The sequence below is a fragment of the Phyllobates terribilis genome, unplaced genomic scaffold, assembly GCF_046119375.1.
Source record: "Phyllobates terribilis strain yellow unplaced genomic scaffold, ASM4611937v1 Scaffold_9__5_contigs__length_417890890, whole genome shotgun sequence".
NCBI lineage: Eukaryota > Metazoa > Chordata > Amphibia > Anura > Dendrobatidae > Phyllobates > Phyllobates terribilis.
In genome coordinates this window covers 89,062,103-89,084,641 of record NW_027362769.1, presented here as the reverse complement: position 1 = coordinate 89,084,641, position 22,539 = coordinate 89,062,103, and the positions used below count along the sequence as shown (strand labels likewise).

At 42.9% G+C, this 22,539-nt stretch overlaps 1 protein-coding gene across 7 annotated transcripts in view; it reads right to left on the bottom strand.

Annotated features, from left to right (window-relative positions):
- The window catches only part of TRAF3IP1 (TRAF3 interacting protein 1), a 59,173-nt gene that overhangs the window by 4,059 nt on the left and 32,575 nt on the right, over positions 1 to 22,539 (bottom strand). The window contains exons 6-14 of one of the 7 annotated variants that reach the window (XM_073646733.1): positions 16,454 to 16,546; positions 16,017 to 16,037; positions 15,792 to 15,873; positions 14,790 to 14,810; positions 10,925 to 10,994; positions 10,510 to 10,593; positions 9,778 to 9,913; positions 9,656 to 9,692; positions 9,046 to 9,113 (exon numbers count right to left, since the gene is read on the bottom strand). In XM_073646733.1, the coding sequence (XP_073502834.1) occupies positions 9,046 to 9,113; positions 9,656 to 9,692; positions 9,778 to 9,913; positions 10,510 to 10,593; positions 10,925 to 10,994; positions 14,790 to 14,810; positions 15,792 to 15,873; positions 16,017 to 16,037; positions 16,454 to 16,546 (612 nt within the window). The remainder of the gene's footprint in view (positions 1 to 9,045; positions 9,114 to 9,655; positions 9,693 to 9,777; positions 9,914 to 10,509; positions 10,594 to 10,924; positions 10,995 to 14,789; positions 14,811 to 15,791; positions 15,874 to 16,016; positions 16,038 to 16,453; positions 16,547 to 22,539) is intronic. The other 6 variants (XM_073646734.1, XM_073646735.1, XM_073646736.1 and 3 more) reach the window with 6 other exon arrangements.

Sequence of the window (22,539 nt, the reverse complement as noted above, 5' to 3'; positions counted from 1 at the left end):
ACATACACACACATATTTATTTATTTTAGTCAAAAGAGAAAAAGCAATACAGAAAAGGTAAGAATACAGAAGCAAATACATTTTATTAAACAACATACAGCTCCAAGATTAAAAACAATTAAAACCATAGCCTCCCCATAGACATATATGTTATGTTTATGTACATTGATCCATATAACAATGTATATATAGAACAGGTACTATTAGATCCCTCAAAATTGAAGAATTACAACCAATTACATCCCAATATAACAGTATCGGCACTAATGGATCCCTAGATGAAATAAATAAACTCAGTTATATAGATCCGTGTGACAACAACCTCACAATATACCATACCAAAACCAATTGTATGTCAAAACGTGTACAGAGTATAAATAACGCCAAAATAACAAAGCCAACAGCCCTGATCATACATAGATAAGTGATAAAAAGGCATGAATGAAAAATATAAAAAGAACCAGAAAGAGCTAGTAGTAATGTCTATCAACAAAACATATATACCGTATATGTGACCATTGGAGTATATGGATAAAGGATTGCAGGAACGATAGTTGCTATAGGGACCGTATTAAAAAACAATCAATAAAGAATACATATTACAAGACCCATAGCGCCAGATAGAGGGATCAATGGGGAGAGACCCCATGTGTATCGCTGCAAGGAAAAAGCAGCTTCCTCAGGGGAAAGTAAAAAATGAGGAGAAAAGCCGTTTAATAAATAGCCAGTCATTCATTCATTTCCAAAAGTAAAGCCACAATGGAAAACAGGTCTAGAATGAACCTGACAATGAGTGGCAATGCAATATATCAGCGAAATCACAAAACAAACACACGCAACGTATTAAACCAAAATTAATATATTATTGACCATCCAGAGTGTGAATGAAACACACATGTAAGCATAACATTATTGCCAACATGCAGTATATGGCGTTAATTAAGATAGATAAAGGTAATTATTATAGAATTATACATGGACCAAGCCTGAAATGTATAATGACCACAAGTGAATATTGGGAGAAACGTAGAACTCCACATGAATCAAAGGTATACATAACATTAACATTTATCAGTAAAATATTGATGCCCGTAACAGACATATAATGTTTCAGTTCTAGATCTGCAGACGCACAATGCCGGCGGGCTCACAAACACTGATCCAACCAATATTGCTAATCGTCCAGATTACTAATAAACAGCATATATGCATGGCATGAATGGCAGCATAAGGCGTCAGCAAAGATAGATCTAGGGAGACACAAAGATTATTCATGGACAAAACCCAAAAATGATGATAATAAATCAAAGATATGAACAAAGTCATGCAAAAAAAAAAATTATATACCGGTATATTTTTTTTTTATTCTGTATTTTTACTATGCACATATAATTAACACTGAGTATTTTTCACCATAATAAGTGTTTTTCTTCACACATTTATATGGGCGTTGTGTTCCACCTATTGGCCCTGCACTTACTTCATTCACCACTCATTATATTAAATGTGCGTTTTGTGTTGTTTTATTGAAATCATATGGAACGTGCATTTATATTATTGATCACTCACATATATATATATAATGATCTTTATCCCCAATCCATTGCTCCATTGATTGGATAAGAAAACTGCTGCTATTAAGTCAGTTTTCTTGATTCCTTAGAGGATGATCTCTGGATTTAATACAAGATGGTCAGGTACAGAAAGTCCCAAAGTGGTGTCAGGCAGAGATGATCAGATATAGGGGGTCTCAAAGATATTATTAACAAAAGAAGGTAAATTAGAAACCAGTAGCTGTAGAAAGAAATCTACATGAGAACTTGCCTTTTCGCAAAGACTTCCAATACTGGAAATAATAGGACAACCGGGCAGTCCGGGGATATCCCTATGAGCCTTGGGTGACATACAGAATGTTGGAACAAGACTGAGAAACCCACAGAGAACTTTTCTCTTGGGATGTATAATGCCGTGTACAAGATCGGAAACAAGCAGCCTTCGAAGTTTACTAGAGAAGACCGAGGTGGGGTGAGGACAAGTTTTGATAGACTCGAGTGTTATGAAGCTGCCTATGGGCCTCCTCCAGGTACATGGTGACCGGCCAGAGGACCACATTGCCCCCTATATTGGCCTCTTTGATTAAGAATGAATTGTTTTTTCTAAGTGAAGAAATCGCTTTCCTTTCGCTCAAATTGGATATCCAATATCCAATTTAAGGATGTCAGACTTAACTATCTCAAATAAACAAGAGAACTGATGGTACTAAGGAAAAGGGCAGAGAAGAATCTCCTATTTAGAACAAGTGGAAAATGACGACTGCTGTTTAAAGGGGTTTTCAGTCATTGATTTTCTATCCACTGTTGGCTTAAAAGTGTAAAAATTACAAATTCACCCTTCGAAGATCCAGCTACAACTCTCAGACACTACCCACGATCTGTGTTTACAGGCTGCAGCGGTGACATTGTCACAACTACACCTCTGCAGTCAATCACTTGGCTCAGTGGTCTCACGCCACTTACATCAGACCACTGTTTATATAGTTGGTCCACGTGTCCGATGTATGCAGATAAGCATCGATGGAGATGTGCCACATTTATAGATGAATTTCAAAGTTGTAGTTTAGCGATCCGTCACTTAAGGCAAAGACATAACTCACCATCTTTGCCAGAATAATTAGATACAGGGCACCATCCCCCCGGTGGCAGCCTAATCCCCCCTCCCCCAACAATATACATCACTGCCTTTATAATGACCTGCACAATAAAATTAGCACACTACTTATCCTGCATGATGAACTGAAAAATAAATAGATAAAAACAATGTGAAAATAGCTGTTTTTAATTCATCTGCATTGCTGTCCCTCCCCCCAAATAAAAATGTAATTAAAAAAGTACCCTCAAATAAAATTATGAAAAAAAAAATTTTTTTGAACAAGTTCTAAAAAAAAAAAAAAGCCCACAATGAAAATAAGTCACAAGTCATGCTATAAAAAGCAAGGCAACATACATGACCGAAGATTAAAAATGTTATTCGTCTTTGAATGCAGAGACAGAAAAGTGAGTTTCTGGAAGGAAGAAAAAATAAAAAAGTGTTTCTCGTGTGCAAAAAGCCTAAAAATAAAAATTAAAGATATACAGTTGGTATAGAAATAATTGTGACAACCTGTAAAATAAAGTTTTTGCATAATTTCTACTGCACAGTGAACACTATAAAAACAAAAACACAAAGACCATTAGGTGGTACCCTAGAGGGATTACCTGGTGCTGACCAGTGCCACTCACTTTCAATGCATCAGAAGGGAGCGGCACACCTACCAAGATGCGTGATTGATATAATTTAATGAACAGGACACATGTATACCTATTGATCGTGCACTCGTCTCAGTAGGTGTAAGGGATCATACATCATCGGCACTGCTTATTTCCGATATAAACAGTGCAAGACATCTCCTCTAACTGCCCCTAGTTGTTATGTTCAATATAGAACTGACTCCACCAAAACCCACTAAACATTAGAAATTCAGCCATTATTTCCTACCCTTCTCAGGGTCCTGTCTGACGTCACCATTGTCAATGGTTTGCACACACATACAGTACATACTCTTGCATTGTGCACATAGTAGTAAGCACTGAATTGTCTGTAGAATGAAGCTTGTCACCAGTCTTGCTCCACACGCTAAGCTTTTATCAATGATTAATGAGCGTCATAAAATGAGTATCAAGAGAAGTATAAGCGACTACACATGCTTTCCATCTCCAGTGCTCATAGTCATCAGAGGCCACTAACTGGAGGCTTATTAAAACTATAATTTCCGTTCTACAGCTGAAGATCTGCAGGTCTCATAGGGTTCATATACTAAACGGAGTCAAGCTGCCAAAGAATCAACACTTCCTGTTGCTACAAATCCCACCTAGACCATGGATGTAATGATTTCCAACTGCAAACTGAGCACAGGTGGATTGTCTCCGATATGAGACAATATCATGTGATGGATATAAGATATGCTAGGATGTAATTATGCAGATGTTAGTTGAGGCTACAGCAAGCCCCATACAGGAGCAAAACAGCATGAAACAGGAATGTGAAGAGATATATGCGTTTTAAAGAGAACCTGTCAGCATGATTTTGTAATGGAAAAATAAAGACATGGCTGTAATAAAAATTAAATTGATATCTTTGGTGTAGAAATCTGCTTTGTTGTTCTTCCACTACTCGGACAACCCCTTCTGAATCCCTAGGTTTCCCCCACAGTAATAACGTCTATACTGTTGAAGGAAACAGCTTAGTTGCTGAAACGCGTTGGTTTTTGGTCCATACAGGCCTCCACACTGGTATCCATCACGTGACCGTCACATGATCTGATGTCACGCAGGTCCTATCTGGACTTCCACAAGTGCACCAACCTCCAGGAAAACCACAAGGTGTGTGAGTCACCGGCCGGGACTCCACTCCTCACCTCCTTCCACAGGATCCTCCGCAGACTGCCCGCTCCACAGACAACTGAACTGTAAGTCTCCTTACCAGTCTGATCGCCGCAGCATCATCCGAGTGAACTCGGGACTCCGCTCCTAGCGCCACTCGCCGCAAGCATCAAGGGTACAATACCAAATATCCTCACCCACCAGGAATACTGCGGGCATTGAGACCAGGGACCCACTACAGCCGCATTGGAACCTCTGGTTGCCCCTGAGTGTCTGTTGTGCATCGTGAGGTTACTCCTACCACAAGTACCGCACCACTAGGTCATCCATAGTCACACTGCCTTATTGGTACTGCCACATTGCTGCCATACTACCACAAGCTCTGCAGCTAACCTCTGCACCACCTCTTAGGCAGACTCACAGGAGACCTAGCAGGATTCACACCACTGCTACCAGGTAAAGACTAATTTGATTACCTCCGATCTTAATTTAATTACCACACTGCTCTAATTTACCTAACCTTACCATTGTAGCCCACGGAACACCGCTGCCTCCTCCACCTGATTAAGCGGTGCTACACTGCTGCATGCCTTGCGTCTGTTCGACAGCCGCGAGACATGAGGCCGCGGCGACTCGAGCATGCCGAAGATACTCTGCTAGCACACGAGCGTGCTCAGATAACACCTTACCCAAGCACGCTCACTCAACACTACTTTGCACACATCACTAATTTAATTAAATTGTGCTAATCCTAACTGCCATTCTCAGGTGAGGACACCAAGACATTATTGTTCAAACTTGGGGGGGGGGGGGAATCACAAAAATAAATGTGTTTCACATGGTGCTGTACATGAAAAAACACTAAAAACACAGCAAAACCTGATACCTGCATTTTAGAACTTACTCATTGCTTTCTCTAGATGAAAAATGCTGCAAAAACGCTGAAAGAAGTGACATGCTGAAGTTTTCAAAACCACAGCAGTTTTCCAATTGAGTCAGGAAAAAAAAAAAAAAACAATGTGCACAGCACTTCAGGATTGTCACTGCATTAGCTGGCACAAGGATTCCCTAGCATTTTTGGCACATTTCCGCACTGAAAAACCACAGCGAAAACGCACCAAAACCGCACAGTGTGCACATAGCCTTAACGTGCCTAAAAAAAACACAGCACAAAAAAAAAAAAAAAAAACGCGGCAAAAACGTGTGAACATAGCCTTAGACTTTTATTCAGCTTGTCCTTATACATGCCCTGTTAGGCGATGTGTAACAGTTGCATGGGTTACTATATGTGCCCTCACATATGCACTATTGGATAATATGTATCTTTTATATGGGACACTATATATGCTCCTACACATGCCATGTTCGGTAATGTCATATTTTACTATTATATGGGATATTATATGTGTTCTTACACATGCCCTACTAGGTACTAATAATTGTTACATGGGATACTATATGTGCTTTTATACACACCTCATTAAGTACTATGAGATTGTTGCATGATCTACTGTATGTGCTCTCAGGATTACTAGTTCTTTCTCGAAGGCTATGTGCCCACGTTGTGGAAATGAAGCGGAAAATTTGAGCTTCATTTCTGCATGTCCTTTCCCGGAAAAACGCATGCGGAATTTCGCAAGCGTTTATCGCGCGTTTTCGACATGCGGAATTACCTTGCGTTTTTTATTGCATTGAAAAGGCAATTCCGCATGTGGAAACGCAAAATTAATTGACATGCTGCAGACTTTTGTGCGCACCAAGAACGCTGCGGAAAAATCCGCAGCATGTGCATAGAACTTGCGGATTCTCATTGGGGACCATGGGGTGCGGATTACCAAGCGTTTTACAAGCGTTTCCGCTGCGGAAATTCCGCATCAAATACGCTTGTAAAACGCTACGTGGGCACATACCCTAATACTGCTATTTAGTGCCATCCACTGGCTAATTTGTATATTTACATGTTTTATATTTTTTCAATAACATTTTATATTTTAAATAAATAAAAACCCTTCCTCTTACATAGTTTTTTTTTTTGCACAAATTTTGTTATTTGATTTTGTGTCTTTGTGCTTAACCGCAATAAACAGTCCTATATTCTAGAGTACGTTCCTATTATTACATATTTCTTGTACTCAGACTTGCTGCTCATATTTGCTTCTAGGATCGGAGTTAGTCTATGGCTAGATGCTGATATGGGGGCATATATCACCCAGCTTTATTGTACAATTCAAACGCCCTCAGCATTTTGGCCACACAGCCGAGCTCTCAACTACGTAGTTTCAGAGAGCGCAGAAAATAATGTTCGCTCTAACCTCATTATATTTTATTGTTAATAGCCAACAAGGGGGTATAAAAATTGATAAAAAAAACGCACTTCTTTAGAAGGGTTCCTGTATAATATATATATAAAAAAACATGACAACTGTACTGTTCAAGACCCTTTTTATTAAAGAAAAAAATATATATTATATTATAAATATAATATATTTTTTTTCTTTAATTAAAAAGGGTCTTGAACAGTGCAGATGCCAGGTTTTTATTATATACAGTACAGACCAAAAGTTTGGACACACCTTCTCATTTAAAGATTTTTCTGTATTTTCATGACTTTGAAAATTGTACATTCACACTGAAGGCATCAAAACTATGAATTAACACATGTGGAATTATATACTTAACAAAAAGTGTGAAACAACTGAAATATGTCTTATATTCTAGGTTCTTCAAAGTAGCCACCTTTTGCTTTGATGACTGCTTTGCACACTCTTGGCTTTCTCTTGATGAGCTTCAAGAGGTAGTCACCGGAAATGGTCTTCCAACAATCTTGAAGGAGTTCCCAGAGACGCTTAGCACTTGTTGGCCCTGTTGCCTTCACTCTGCGGTCCTGCTCACCCCAAACCATCTCGATTGGGTTCAGGTCTGGTGACTGTGGAGGCCAGGTCATCTGGCGTAGCACCCCATCACTCTCCTGCTTGGTCAAATAGCCCTTACACAGCCTGGAGGTGTGTTTGGGGTCATTGTCCTGTTGAAAAATAAATGATGGTCCAACTAAACGCAAACCGGATGGAATAGTATGCCGCTGCAAGATGTTGTGGTAGCCATGCTGGTTCAGTATGCCTTCAATTTTGAATAAATCCCCAACAGTGTCACCAGCAAAGCACCCCCACACCATCACACCTCCTCCTCCATGCTTCACGGAGGGAACCAGGCATGTAGAGTCCATCCGTTCACCTTTTCTGCGTCACACAAAGACACGGTGGTTGGAACCAAAGATCTCAAATTTGGACTCAACAGACCAAAGCACAGATTTCCACTGGTCTAATGTCCATTCCTTGTGTTCTTTAGCCCAAACAAGTCTCTTCTGCTTGTTGCCTGTCCTTAGCAGTGGTTTCCTAGAAGCTATTTTACCATGAAGGCCTGCTGCACAAAGTCTCCTCTTAACAGTTGTTGTAGACATGTGTCTGCTGCTAGAACTGTGTGTGGCATTGACCTGGTCTCTAATCTGAGCTGCTGTTAACCTGCGATTTCTGACGCTGGTGACTCGGATAAACTTATCCTCAGAAGCAGAGGTGACTCTTGGTCTTCCTTTCCTGGGGCGGTCCTCATGTGAGCCAGTTTCTTTGTAGCGCTTGATGGTTTTTGCAACTGCACTTGGGGACACATTCAAAGTTTTCCCAATTTTTCGGACTGACTGATTTTTCTTAAAGTAATGATGGCCACCTGTTTTTCCTTTACTTAGCTGCTTTTTTCTTGCCATAATACAAATTCTAACAGTCTATTCAGTAGGACTATCAGCTGTGTATCCACCTGACTTCTGCATAACACAACTGATGGTCCCAACCCCATTTATAAGCCAAGAAATCCCACTTCTTAAACCTGACAGGGTACACCTGTGAAGTGAAAACCATTTCCAGTGACTACCTCTTGAAGCTCATCAAGAGAATGCCAAGAGTGTGCAAAGCAGTCATCAAAGCAAAAGGTCGCTACTTTGAAGAACCTAGAATATAAGACATATTTTCAGTTGTTTCACACTTTTTTGTTAAGTATATAATTCCACATTTGTTAATTCATAGTTTTGATGCCTTCAGTGTGAATGTACAATTTTCATAGTCATGAAAATACAGAAAAATCTTTAAATGAGAAGGTGTGTCCAAACAAAATCTGCTTTCAAGAAGCGTGGCTGCAAGGGTTACATGCTTTTGCTCCTTACATATTTGATCCTCAGAAGCTCCATCAAGTAGATGTCTCTCAGGTAAAATAAAAACACATAAAAGGTTCTAAGAAATCTTTCTTGGAGGTGATCTGGACAAGACACAACTATTACGGAGCTGATACAATCACTGTTCCTGTAGAATACCTAGGGAACAGAAATGTCATGCATTCCTTAACGTGTTCATATTGGAGCAAATCGGCTGGATCATGGTAAAAAACACCAACATTCTACCATAAAAAACATGTTCGATCCATACTTGTAAATCTGAAATCCATTTTTACTTATAAAAGTGTATTGCTTATAAAACTGTATATCAGTATGATCCTAGAGATTCTGCAAGTCAAATAATATGTAGAAATCAGAATAAATAGGATTAGGATCAGTTTTAACATGAAATTCAGTTCTGGCTCCCACCTTACTGACAGCATCACGCTGAGTCTCATAGTCCTTCTTGGTTTCTAAGATTTTCTTAACAAGACTACCTGAAAAACATGGAATTAAAATTTGAGCATTTACAGAATGAACATGAAACAGGAATTTAAGCTGTTACCGTACATCAGCCTTCACGTGGTATTTTGACTCAATTATTTCCTGATTGAATAGCACTAAAGTCTGTGGTCGCCTACTATTCTGGAACAGGTCACGGCTGATTAGTAGTAATTCCCTGCGTTGTATGGAGACATCCATACATGGTTTCTATACGAAAAGATGCGTACATTAACTTCTTTATATTATAAGTAGCTCTAAAATTCTTTACAAATACATATGCAAAAAAAATGGATCTTGTGAAGATAAATTAGAATACTAAATCAGTGATGAATGGTGGAACCTACTTAGGAAAAAAGATGTGCTTCAATGTGTGCTGTAAATAGATAGAGCTGCCGTATACGCCTGCATCTAGGCCAAAATCTACAGTACATGCAGTCTTCACCTACTACAAAAGCTTAAATGGTGGTGGGTTTAATGTGGATTAGATATCTATAATCCTATGTATACCAGCCACATGTATTGAACTACATCTTACCGTGCATCTCATCTCCTGGAAGATCCAGTTCTGGCTCCTGAAAAGAGAAACCAGGTAAGATTTGTTTTCGTGTAGTTAGATGATGTATCACAGCACACAGCGTTACTGTCATTCACACCTACCAGCTCCATTCTGGGCATCTCTGACAACTGAGGAGAAGCTTCTTCCACCACAAACTCATTGTCATCTTCATCATCACCACCACCATCTTTCTGTTTGTCAACAATCACATTGGACACTCCTTTTCCACTGCTGACCCTATGTAAAGACATATATATAGATATCTTCCTACATAAAGAACTTAATGTTGAGGTGAGTCTGAGAAAAACATCAGCTGCAAAGGTTACACAATTAGTTGTAACATCATTGAATAGTAATAAGAGATTTTAACAGGATCAGCTGAAGGTGATAAGGTATTTATACCAAAAATTGATTTATGTCCAACACTTAAGATCAGGAATGTCATATGACCCCAAAATTGTACTATTTAAACAAGCAGTCATATGACTATGTTGTTGGAAAAATATAGTTATGGCTCTTGGAAGAATAGGAGGAGAAAATGAAAAAGCCAAATTGCCTTAAGGGGTTAATTAATATTGTATATTAGTAGATAACCAGCCCTAAACTAGTCCTGTTTTCATGAATGCACAGATAATTACTGTCAGTTCACTAGGTGCTTCTATAGGTGTTTTCCCCTCGACTAGTAGAGGGTTCCTGAAGGCTGGCATTGAGAAGCAGGGTGGTCTATAGTTACTATACAATACAGTTTATTTGCACATGTCAGAATGCAGGCCAAGGCAAAGCAGAAACCAGAGAACCAAGAACTGTAAGCTATGCCTCTGTCACCTACCCACCTTTCTGGAGTGACGACTTCTGCACTGGCTTGACGTCTGACTCTTGGTGGTGCAGGTCGGGCACTCCCAGGGCGAGGGATTTTTCTACAACAAACAAAATGAAGTCCCTTTTATCAATGATAGACATTTATTATGCTCACTTATATAACACCATCTTATTCTGCAGCACTTTGCAGACATTATCATCGCTGTCCCCACTGGGGCTCACAATCTAAATTCTTTGTCATTAGGTCTGTGGAGTGTGGAAGGAAACCCACAAAAACACGGGGAGAACATACAGACTCCTTGCAGATGTTGTCCTTGGTGGGTTTGAATCCAGGACCCCAGAGCTGCAAAGAAACACTACTAATGTCTGATCCACCGTGCTGCCCATAGACATATTTATAATGAATAGATTACAAGTCCGCAGATTTACCTTTGAGCAGCAATACTTGTCTCCGCAATATCATGACTTTCTGAATTGTGCAACTCTGAAACGCCAGCTTCTAAAGAAAAGGAAATCAACAGGTGCAGTATGTTACATAGTAATAGATGACACAGGCTCAGATCTGCACTAGCTAAACTGTATAGATGACAATAGAGATAAGCCCCAAAAATCGCACTACCCAGGTCTGGCATCCACCTGGATCCTCCATGGCAGCGTTCATTTTTGTGGTTGAAGATTATTGGCCTAGAAGAGAACATGGTCCCAGTCAGGCTGCCACGAAGGACTGAAGTGGACACAGGACCAGGGTACTGTGAATCCTTTTGCACATCCCTAGATGATGATAATAAGCTATAGAGAAACAAGCCCTCAATTCCTAATAGGTTGGGGTCTGACTTTAGGTCATTTGTCTGTAGGGGCTCTGACACTTGGTGACTGCAGCGGCATCTTCTGATCAATGCGAGGCGGCAGGGCTATGCGAGGGGGCAGGGCTAAGCGAGGGGGCAGAGCTATGCGAGGGGGCGGAGCTATGCAAGGGGCGGAGCTATGCAAGGGGGCAGAGCTATGCGAGGGGGCAGAGCTATGCGAGGGGGCGGGGCTATGCGAGGGGGCAGAGCTATGCGAGGGGGCAGAGCTATGCGAGGAGGCGGGGCTATGCGAGGGGGCGGAGCTATGCGAGGGGGCGGAGCTATGCGAGGGGGCGGAGCTATGCGAGGGGGCAGAGCTATGCGAGGGGGCAGAGCTATGCGAGGGGGCAGAGCTATGCGAGGGGGCAGAGCTATGCGAGGGGGCAGAGCTATGCGAGGGGGCGGAGCTATGCGAGGGGGCAGAGCTATGTGAGGAGGCGGGGCTATGTGAGGGGGCAGAGCTATGCGAGGAGGCAGAGCTCAGTGAGCCTTGTAGCTACTATGATCAACTGATCAGTGTGGGTGCCGAGAGCTGGACCTCCACTGATCTGATACTGATGGCCTATTCCTAACATAGGCTATCCATATTCTGAACCTGAAATGCCTTTTATAAACTTTGCGCACAAAGAAATACAATGAGCCACATAGTAATAAACCCAAAAAGATGAAAACACCTACTGATATTGAACAAAGATTTCATTTTCTAACTTTAGAACAGTCCAAATGCACTAAAATTATTACGAGGCTTGTACTTTTTAATAGATTTGGAGCAATTCACTCCAACGATCTGTTTTGTTTTTGTTTTTTTATAGACTGGAATATAAAACTACAGTGTCAAATTGAGAGTTGCCTCGTGTCAGGTGATTAATATTTCCTCTGTAAAAGAAAAATAGAGCCCTGACCATTATACAATAGCAAAAAAATAAATAAATCATAATTTCAAGAAAAAACACGCTGCACTTTTAGAGAAGCACTCCAGCTATTGTTTTTGCACATATAACGCTTAGTCACAATCAATAGTCTTGCAAAGTAATTTATTTCACCCCGCCTCAGCTACATCCACACATTTCTTCCCCCTTCATTAACCCCTTTATGACATATGATGTACATATATATGTCATAGGTCGCCTCCCCCTTTTTGGTGCGGTCTCCAGCGCTGAGCCCGCACCTTTTCAGGCACATGACAGCTAATCTGATCAGCTGTTATGTGCCCCTAACAGCTGCGGGTGTTATGGCTCTTTTTATTAAATAGAGGTACCTTATGCATGTATTAACTATTCTTTGTATAAATGCATTTGCTATTTTCAGTATAAATTTCAGGGTTTTTTACCTACCTTAACTATGCACCTTATTTAATATGGAATTTAATGGAATCAATGAATCTGTGAAACTAGTTATATTGTGTGATTGTTTTGTGTATACCGAGACATAAAATTGTATGTATGGGTCACTTATCCTTTAAGATGATCTTGTTTAGAATGTTCCCTTTCTTGTAACTGTTTTTATTAAATATGTAAAATAAAATGTATTTTGATGTATTATGGGAGTGTGTGTGGCTATTTTTTGTAGGATGCATGACTGTGGGATACATTAGGTGACAGCAGCTCTATGACACTGCTCTTGCTCTTATTTAATGGTTGCCATTGATAAATCAATGTGATGAGACTCTCCAATCTTGATTCTTTCTTCACCGCTATGGTTCCCTTAAACCCTCTCCTCCTAATACAGTTATATGAAAAAGTTTGGGCACCCCTATTAATCTTAAGCTTAATGTTTTATAAAAATTGGTGTTTTTGCAACAGCTATTTCAGTTTGATATATGTAATAACTGTTGGACACAGTAATGTTTCTGCCTTGAAATGAGGTTTATTGTACTAACAGAAAATGTGCAATCTGCATTCAAACAAAATTTGACAGATGCATAAGTATGGGCACCTCACCAGAAAAGTGACATTAATATTTAGTAGATCCTCCTTTTGCAAAAATAACAGCCTCTAGTCACTTCCTGTAGCTTTTAATGATTTCCTGGATCCTGGATGAAGGTATTTTTGACCATTCCTCTTTACAAAACAATTCCAGTTCAGTTAAGTTTGATGGTCGCCGAGCATGGACAGCCCTCTTCAAATGATCCCACAGATGTTCAATGATATTCAGGTCTGGGGACTGGGATGGCCATTCCAGAACATTGTAATTGTTCCTCTGCATGAATGCCTGAGTAGATTTGGAGCAGTTGTTTGAATCATTGTCTTGCTGAAAGATCCATCCCCTACGTAACTTCAACTTTGTCACTGATTCTTGAACATTATTGTCAAGAATCTGCTGATACTGAGTGGAATCCATGCGTCCCTCAACTTTAACAAGATTCCCGGTGCCGGCATTGGCCACACAGCCCCAAAGCATGATGGAACCTCCACCAAATTTTACTGTGGGTAGCAAGTGTTTTTCTTGGAATGCTGTGTTTTTTTGCCGCCATGCATAACGCCTTTTTGTATGACCAAACAACTCAATCTTGGTTTCATCAGTCCACAGGACCTTCTTCCAAAAAGAAATTGGCTTCTCCAAATGTGCTTTTGCATACCTCAGCCGACTCTGTTTGTGGCGTGCTTGCAGAAACGGCTTCTTTCGCATCACTCTCCCATACAGCTTCTCCTTGTGCAAAGTGCGTTGTATAGTTGACCGATGCACAGTGACACCATCTGCAGCAAGTTGATGTTGCAGCTCTCTGGAGGTGGTCTGAGGATTGTCCTTGACGGATCTCACCATTCTTCTTCTCTGCCTTTCTGATGTTTTTCTTGGCCTGCCACTTCTGGCCTTAACAAGAACTGTCCCTGTGTTCTTCCATTTCCTTACTATGTTCCTCACAGTGGAAACTGACAGGTTAAATCTCTGAGACAGCTTTTTGTATCCTTCCCCTGAACAACTATGTTGAATAATCTTTGTTTTCAGATAATTTGACAGTTGTTTTGAGGAGCCCATGATGCCACTCTTCAGAGGAGATTCAAACAGGAGAACAACTTGCAAGTGGCCACTTTAAGTAGCTTTTCTCATGATTGCATACACCTGGCTATGAAGTTCAAAGCTCAATGAGGTTACAAAACCAAAAAAAGTGCTTTAGTAAGTCAGTAAAAAGTAGGTAGGAGTATTTAAAACAAGAAAATGATAAGGGTGCCCATACTTATGCACCTGTCAAATTTTGTTTGAATGCAGATTGCACATTTTCTGTTAGTACAATAAACCTCATTTCAAGGCAGAAACATTACTGTGTCCAACAGTTATTACATATATCAAACGGAAATAGCTGTTGCAAAAACACCAATTTTTATAAAACATTAAGCTTAAGATTAATAGGGGTGCCCAAACTTTTTCATATAACTGTATCTTTATGTAATGAATAGGCAGGTTTTCTTTATTTGTATATTGGAAAAGTTATAACTACTGAGGGATCTTACCTTCATCACTGGCAGCAGCTCCTGTAAAGTGAATAAAAAGTAACCATTACAATCCTGTAATTTTGTGCTAAGTTTGAAAAACTAGAAAAAAGTCTAGTTGGATCAATAGAAACCGCTGTGTATATTTAAAGAAGTTGTTCACAACTTTTTTATTATCCCCCAATGTATTCAGCTGGTGCCCATAAGTGTTTTCATAATTACCTCCTGCTGTCCTTTTTGCCTGTGAACGGCGCTACCGCCCCGCTGATGTCACGTCAAGTGAGGCGTGACATCAGTGACACGGTCCCCGCGGTGGATGCTGGGCTGTGGGAGGGGTTACCCCGCACGTCACACCCAACATCCACCGCGAAATTCCCAATGAATGAGGAGAGGGAAAGCGCACGGTGGATGCTGGGTGTGACGCGTGGGGTAACCCCACCCACAGCCCAGCATCCACCAAAACGCAGAAGTAAGTCACCCCCGGCTGCAGCCGGAACTTGACATCAGCGGGTGTCAGAGAAGGCTGCAGCCGGGGGTCACGTGATGCCTGTGAGCGGCCAGCAATAGTGCCGCTCACAGGCAATAAGGACAACAGAAGGTAATTACAAAAACCCTTATGGGCACCAGCTGAATGCATTGGGGGGATAATAAAAAGTAGTGGACGACTCCTTTAATAAAAAAATGGAGATCCATACTTATATGTTATTGCTCCAGCAATGTAAACATTTAAATGGTTGTTTCACTACGTTTATATAGAAGAGATATCCTTATGATTGGTCGGGACCCAGCACCCCCACTAGTCAGCAGTTTTCAGTGCTGTGGATGAAGATTGTTAGCATTTGCGGAGCTAAACAGCACAGCGCCATTCACAGTGTAATGGCGGCTGTTCAGCATTGCAGATCTGTTCCTATTTTATTCAAACTGAGAACAGCTGATCGCGGGGGATATCGGGTGTTGGACCCCCACCAATCTCATAGCATTTTCAATAACTTATTTGCTACTATTACAGCATTTAAAGCTTACCCTCACCACTAGGTTTTGCTGGTCTTCGCTCTCTAAGTTTTGAGGCTGATGGTCGTGAAGTTTTGGATTGGGAAAAGGGCTTCTAAAAAAATGTGAAAAATATTGAAACCTGTTAAGATGCAAAAACACTACAACTATAAATTACCCACAAATATAGGGGAACTGGGAAACTGCAAACATCAACTACATTCTAGATTTGCCAACAGCATCTGACAATTAATATACCTCTTCTCCAGCCGGAGAGGGCTCCATGGAGAATGAAAAAACAAAACACAATAATTACAATTATAGGATACAATGAAGTAGTCACAAAACGCAAACTACCATCAGATGAGCAGCAAAGCAATAACATCTATTCCGTACTAGCCGCACCACTATGAGCCTGCTTATTGGACTGGACCTGACATGCTGTTTCTCAATGTGGATTTGTACCGCTTCCCTCTTCCTAATTAAAATCAATTTTTAATGAAAATCTAAAATCAGCCAATGTAAACTATCCTGTAACTAGAGCTGAATATTTATGCTGTAATAAACTTTTATTTCTTGGAGACTGAGGGACCTTATTACGGCCAATAAGGCTAATCTTACCCCAAGTCTCTGGAGGGCAGCGGACAATTGTGCAGCCCCCTGTGCACATTGCACATGCATTAGGCTACATATACCTCTTTATCTGAAATGACTTTGTCTTCCCCTGTGACGACTTCTGAGGTTTTCCTTATAGATTCCTCGGATGCTTTATGCTGGAAGACAGATCTCTGAGAAGTAAGTAACAGAGTTTACAGTACATGGGTTAATATGGAGGGCACCAAAATCCCACTTAGAACAAGCACACATGCCATGTATCCACAAAAATAAAGGTCTCATTTTGTTTTCTTCAAAAAGTGGGTTAGGGCTTATTTTCAGGGGACGTTTTATTTTTTCATATTTAATTCTGAACAAAAATAATAATAATAATATAATATAATATAATATAATATATATATATATATATATATATATATATATATATATATATATATATATATATATACATATATATCCATACACATATATATCCATACACATATATATATATATATACACATACATACATATACATACATATATATATACACATACATATATATACACATACATATATATACATACATATATATACATACATATATATACATACATACATATATATACATACATACATATATATACATACATACATATATATACATACATATATATACATACATACATATATATACATATATATACATACATACATATACATACATACATATATATACATACATATACATACATACATATACATACATACATATACATACATATATATATATACATACATTGTATATACATACATTGTATATACATACATACATATATATACATACATACATACATATATATATACATACATTGTATATACATACATACATACATACATATATATACATACATTGTATATATATATATATATATATATATATATATATATATATATATATATACACATACATATACATATATACATACATATATATATATACATACATATATATATACATACATATATATATACATACATATATACATATATACATACATATATACATATATACATACATACATACATATATACATATATACATACATACATACATATATACATACATATATACATATATACATATATACATACATATATATATATATACATACATACATATATACATACATATATACATATATACATACATATATACATACATATATACATACATACATACATATATACATACATACATATATACATATATATACATACATATATACATATATATATACATATATATACATACATATATACATACATACATACATATATACATATATATACATACATATATACATATATATACATACATATATACATATATATACATACATATATACATACATATATACATATATATACATACATATATACATACATATATACATATATATACATACATATATACATACATATATACATATATATACATACATATATACATACATATATACATATATATACATACATATATACATATATATACATACATATATACATATATATACATACATATATACATATATATACATATGACGCGCCCCCTGGGACATATTCCTTTTTGAGGGGAATACCCGGCACCGGATCAGATGGGGGGTTGTAGTCTCCGAGCGGCTGTGACCCGGTCCCGTGCCCAGGGCGTCAAGCTCAGTGTGATGTGGCAGTTCTACAGATGTTACTAAAGTTCTTTTGTGTCGACTACGCCACCCGTTGTGATGCGGTCACTGTGGCCGCCGCTGCAGCAGGGTCCGCTGAGGCTGATGGTGGGTGCGCAGCTTGATGAGATAACCCCCAACGGGAGGGGTATAGCCTCAGGGGGGACAGGTGCAGAGGATGGGGGTTGTGGTGGTGCAGTGCAGACGGCAATGAAGACAGAGTCGGGTAGTGCAGTTAAGGGTGTTTACTTACTGCAGATGTTGTACTGGTCACTCCAGCTGCGAGTGACCACCCGAGCCGTGCTGCGTCCACCAGGTCCTGGATCCAGCCAACCCCCAAACAAGTCCGGAGCGTGGCCCTGAGCTCTCCCTCTGTCCTTTCTTCAGCCGTCCCCACCAGTGATCCACCTAGGTCCAGCTCCCTCGGGCCTTCTGTTGGGACACCCTTGGCCCTGGGTTCCCTGACCCTTCATGTGGTGTGCCTTCGGGGTGGATGTGATGGGTGACCGTGGCAGACGCTGCCCACGGTCTCCGGTCTCTGGCTGGGGTGTGCTTTCTGCCCCCACCAGTTTGGGTTCCGGTACCCTTTTGCTGACTCCTCACCCGGTGCTCTAATTTGGGTTCTTGGGTCCCTTCAGTCTTCCCCCTCTGGGTCTTTCTCTGCTCCACTCTCTCTCCAGGGCTGCTGTTTCCTTCTCTCTGCTGATTTGTTCTCTGCATCAGACAGGCTCCTCTCCAACTGACTTGTTCTCTACAACTGACCCTGATTCTAGTTGGTGCCCACCTTATATATCCCTCTATGTGTGAGCTCAGGTGACCAGCACCCAATGAGCTCCTATCACTACCCAGACTGCTCCCCCTATCTGCCCCTACACTACATGGGATGTACCACCCCCCTCCCACTCCAGCCAGGAACAGACTCGGTCGTACCTGCACATTTCTAAGTGGGAGTACCGTCGGCCTGTTCCTCGGAAATGGGATGTGTGTAGTGCATGCAGCTGACTGAGCTCAGATCCACACTCCATCCTTACCCGGGAGTGGAATATCACACCTCTGGGTTGAGGTGCAATACTCCTGTAGCAGCCGAATCCTCAGGGTGCTACATTCCCCCCTGGTAAATCACAGCACGTCCTCGGGCTGTAAAGACAAAAACACCAAAACATACAAAATTTTTCATATAAACATATAAAACATATAAAACATTATATATATAAAACTTTTCATATAAACATTCTCGTCGTCTCTGGTTTCAGGTTCCTCCTCCGGACACTGTGCAACGTGTGTCCGGGAAAAGTACGACAGTCTCTTAGAAAAACTGGTCTTCTATAAAACCGGTAGGGGGCGCTTTAGGATGCGCAACTATTTACAGGGAAAGTTGGCCGCTCTCAGTCCTCGGCCAGGTAGAGGGAAGGGAATGGCTGCTCACAGTCCTCAGCCTGTAGGATGAAGGGGTTAACGGGTAAACAGTTCACTGGTCCCAACGGGGACTATTTTTAGCAGCAACGGTTCACTGTGCCCCGACGGGCAACTATATACAGTCTCTACTCCCGTCCTCAACGACGGCTCCCTCCTGCTTTTTCTTTATTGTTACCTTTGGCTCTAGTTTCAGACCCGTCCGGGTCCTCTTGCTCCTCCTCCCCGCACTGCAACTCCTCCTCCGTCAGGCGGTGTACGTGGAGGGCATAAGGTCCTTTGGCACACTTGTGCCGGGTAAAGGTGACCTCGTCTCCGATGTAGAGGTCACGACCTCTGTGCCCCTCCGGCAGATGGGACTCCACGTCTCTGCGCGTGACAAAGACGTCGCCGGGGGTGTTGTTGTCTCGGATGAAGCCCCACCCATGCTGCTGGTTGAACTTGATCACTGTCCCGATGGTGCGGGGACAATGCGCTGCACGGGGGTCCCTCCTGGTCCGGCTCTTCTGCTCGGCGCTCCTTATTTGGGCCTGTTGTTCCCGGACCCGCCTCTCTCTCCGCTCCCTCGCGAACTCTTCGAGCTGCTGTCGGCAACACTCAGCGCGCTCTGCTGCAGCTGCCCTAGTTTCCTGAGTGAACCCCATTAGATCTTCTCCGGTGGGGTCCCACTCAAACTGTGCTTCCGCTAGCGGGGGCGAGATCCGTGCCACGGGCTTCGGAGCCGGAATCAGGGGTTCATCCAGGGGTCTTAGTTTCTGCTGCCGTTCCAGCTCATGGTATCCTTCGGGCCAGATGAAGGGCCGCCCGTCCGGCCATGTGAGCTGGCTGAACAAGTCCTCCCCCAGGTGTGGCACCCTTGGTTTTACGGGCGCGGTGGTGGTGGCGCCCGGGTTGCCCAGGCCTTGCGGCCAGGCCTGGGGCACCTGGAAGGTGAAGGGCACCGTTAGGACGGCGGCGCCCTGGGCTACCTGGCCTTGCGGCCAGGCCGGAGGCTCCGCGGAGGTAGGGGGCGCTGTTGGTGATGCGGCGCCCGGGAGTACTAGGCCTTGCGACCAGGCTGGTGGTATTTCCTGCTTTGTCACGCTCCGGGTCGAGGCGCGTGACGTCACAGGGGTCGCTGCGGCGGCTTCCGGTCGGGGCCTAGTCCATAGCGGTGACATGGCGGCTACGGGCACAGCAGGGGGACTTTCGGGCTCTGCGATGGGGAGCTGGGGCAGGTGGGCGGTTTCTCGGCTTGGGGTATAGGCGTCCCCTTTACCTGCCTCCATGCGTTCGGCTCCCTTCTCGGCGCCGTCTCCGGCCTTTGGTCCTCCCGCGCCATCCTCAGAGGCGGTCTGCTTCCTCTTCCAGGGTAGCGTGCTCCGTTGACTGGTCTCAGCTTGCTGGGTCATCTCCCGGCTCCATTCCGCCAATATCTCGCGCTGTACCCGGGCCATCCTCCGTGCGAGGCTCTCCAAGGCAGTCTGTGCACACTCCCGGTCTCGGGGGAGCTGCGCTAAGATCTCCGCTAGACCTAGCGGGGTTGTGGACTCTAGCAGGCTCCTGACCATCGGGTCGGTGCTGCTCTGCTCTTCTTCCGGCAGGCTCCTGGCCAGCGGGCCGGTGCTGCTCTGCCCTCCTTCCTCGGTCTCTAGCAGACTCCTGGCCAGCGGGCCGGTGCTGTTCTGCTTTCCCTCCATCTCCGGGTAAGCTCCTCCGCTACTCCTCGTTAGACCTCTTGCCTCCGGGTGCGCTCGCTCCAGACTGCTCCAAGCGGCACCCATTTTTTTTTCTTCTCTTTCGTCTCCTCCCACTTCGAGGGCGGTCCCGGGGCAACTCGGTGACTGTCAGCTCCAGGGGTAGTTCTTTCACGCTGACAGACACCTCCAACATCACAGTCTCTGTTGGTGGGGGCGGTTTCCACTTTTGGCGCCATTTTCTGTCCCGGCCCACGATGGGAGGTGGCCTCTTGCCCTCCTTTGGCACGCCCATAATGGCGTCCGCTGCTCTTCCAAGGCGGGAAATCTGCGGTTTTGGCGGGAAGCGTCGCCCAGTGGCGGGAAACTCTGCAGATGGCGGGAACAAGCTGGAAATGGCGGACAATCGGCGGGAAACGACTGGTGATGGAGTCCGATGGCGTGGACCCTCCGGAACCGGCGGGAGACTTCTTTCTGAGGTAAACTTGCACTTTTCTTCAGGCACGCAGTACCCGGGTGTTGCGGGCACGTAATCCTGCCGACTACGCCAAAGTTGACGCGCCCCCTGGGACATATTCCTTTTTGAGGGGAATACCCGGCACCGGATCAGATGGGGGGTTGTAGTCTCCGAGCGGCTGTGACCCGGTCCCGTGCCCAGGGCGTCAAGCTCAGTGTGATGTGGCAGTTCTACAGATGTTACTAAAGTTCTTTTGTGTCGACTACGCCACCCGTTGTGATGCGGTCACTGTGGCCGCCGCTGCAGCAGGGTCCGCTGAGGCTGATGGTGGGTGCGCAGCTTGATGAGATAACCCCCAACGGGAGGGGTATAGCCTCAGGGGGGACAGGTGCAGAGGATGGGGGTTGTGGTGGTGCAGTGCAGACGGCAATGAAGACAGAGTCGGGTAGTGCAGTTAAGGGTGTTTACTTACTGCAGATGTTGTACTGGTCACTCCAGCTGCGAGTGACCACCCGAGCCGTGCTGCGTCCACCAGGTCCTGGATCCAGCCAACCCCCAAACAAGTCCGGAGCGTGGCCCTGAGCTCTCCCTCTGTCCTTTCTTCAGCCGTCCCCACCAGTGATCCACCTAGGTCCAGCTCCCTCGGGCCTTCTGTTGGGACACCCTTGGCCCTGGGTTCCCTGACCCTTCATGTGGTGTGCCTTCGGGGTGGATGTGATGGGTGACCGTGGCAGACGCTGCCCACGGTCTCCGGTCTCTGGCTGGGGTGTGCTTTCTGCCCCCACCAGTTTGGGTTCCGGTACCCTTTTGCTGACTCCTCACCCGGTGCTCTAATTTGGGTTCTTGGGTCCCTTCAGTCTTCCCCCTCTGGGTCTTTCTCTGCTCCACTCTCTCTCCAGGGCTGCTGTTTCCTTCT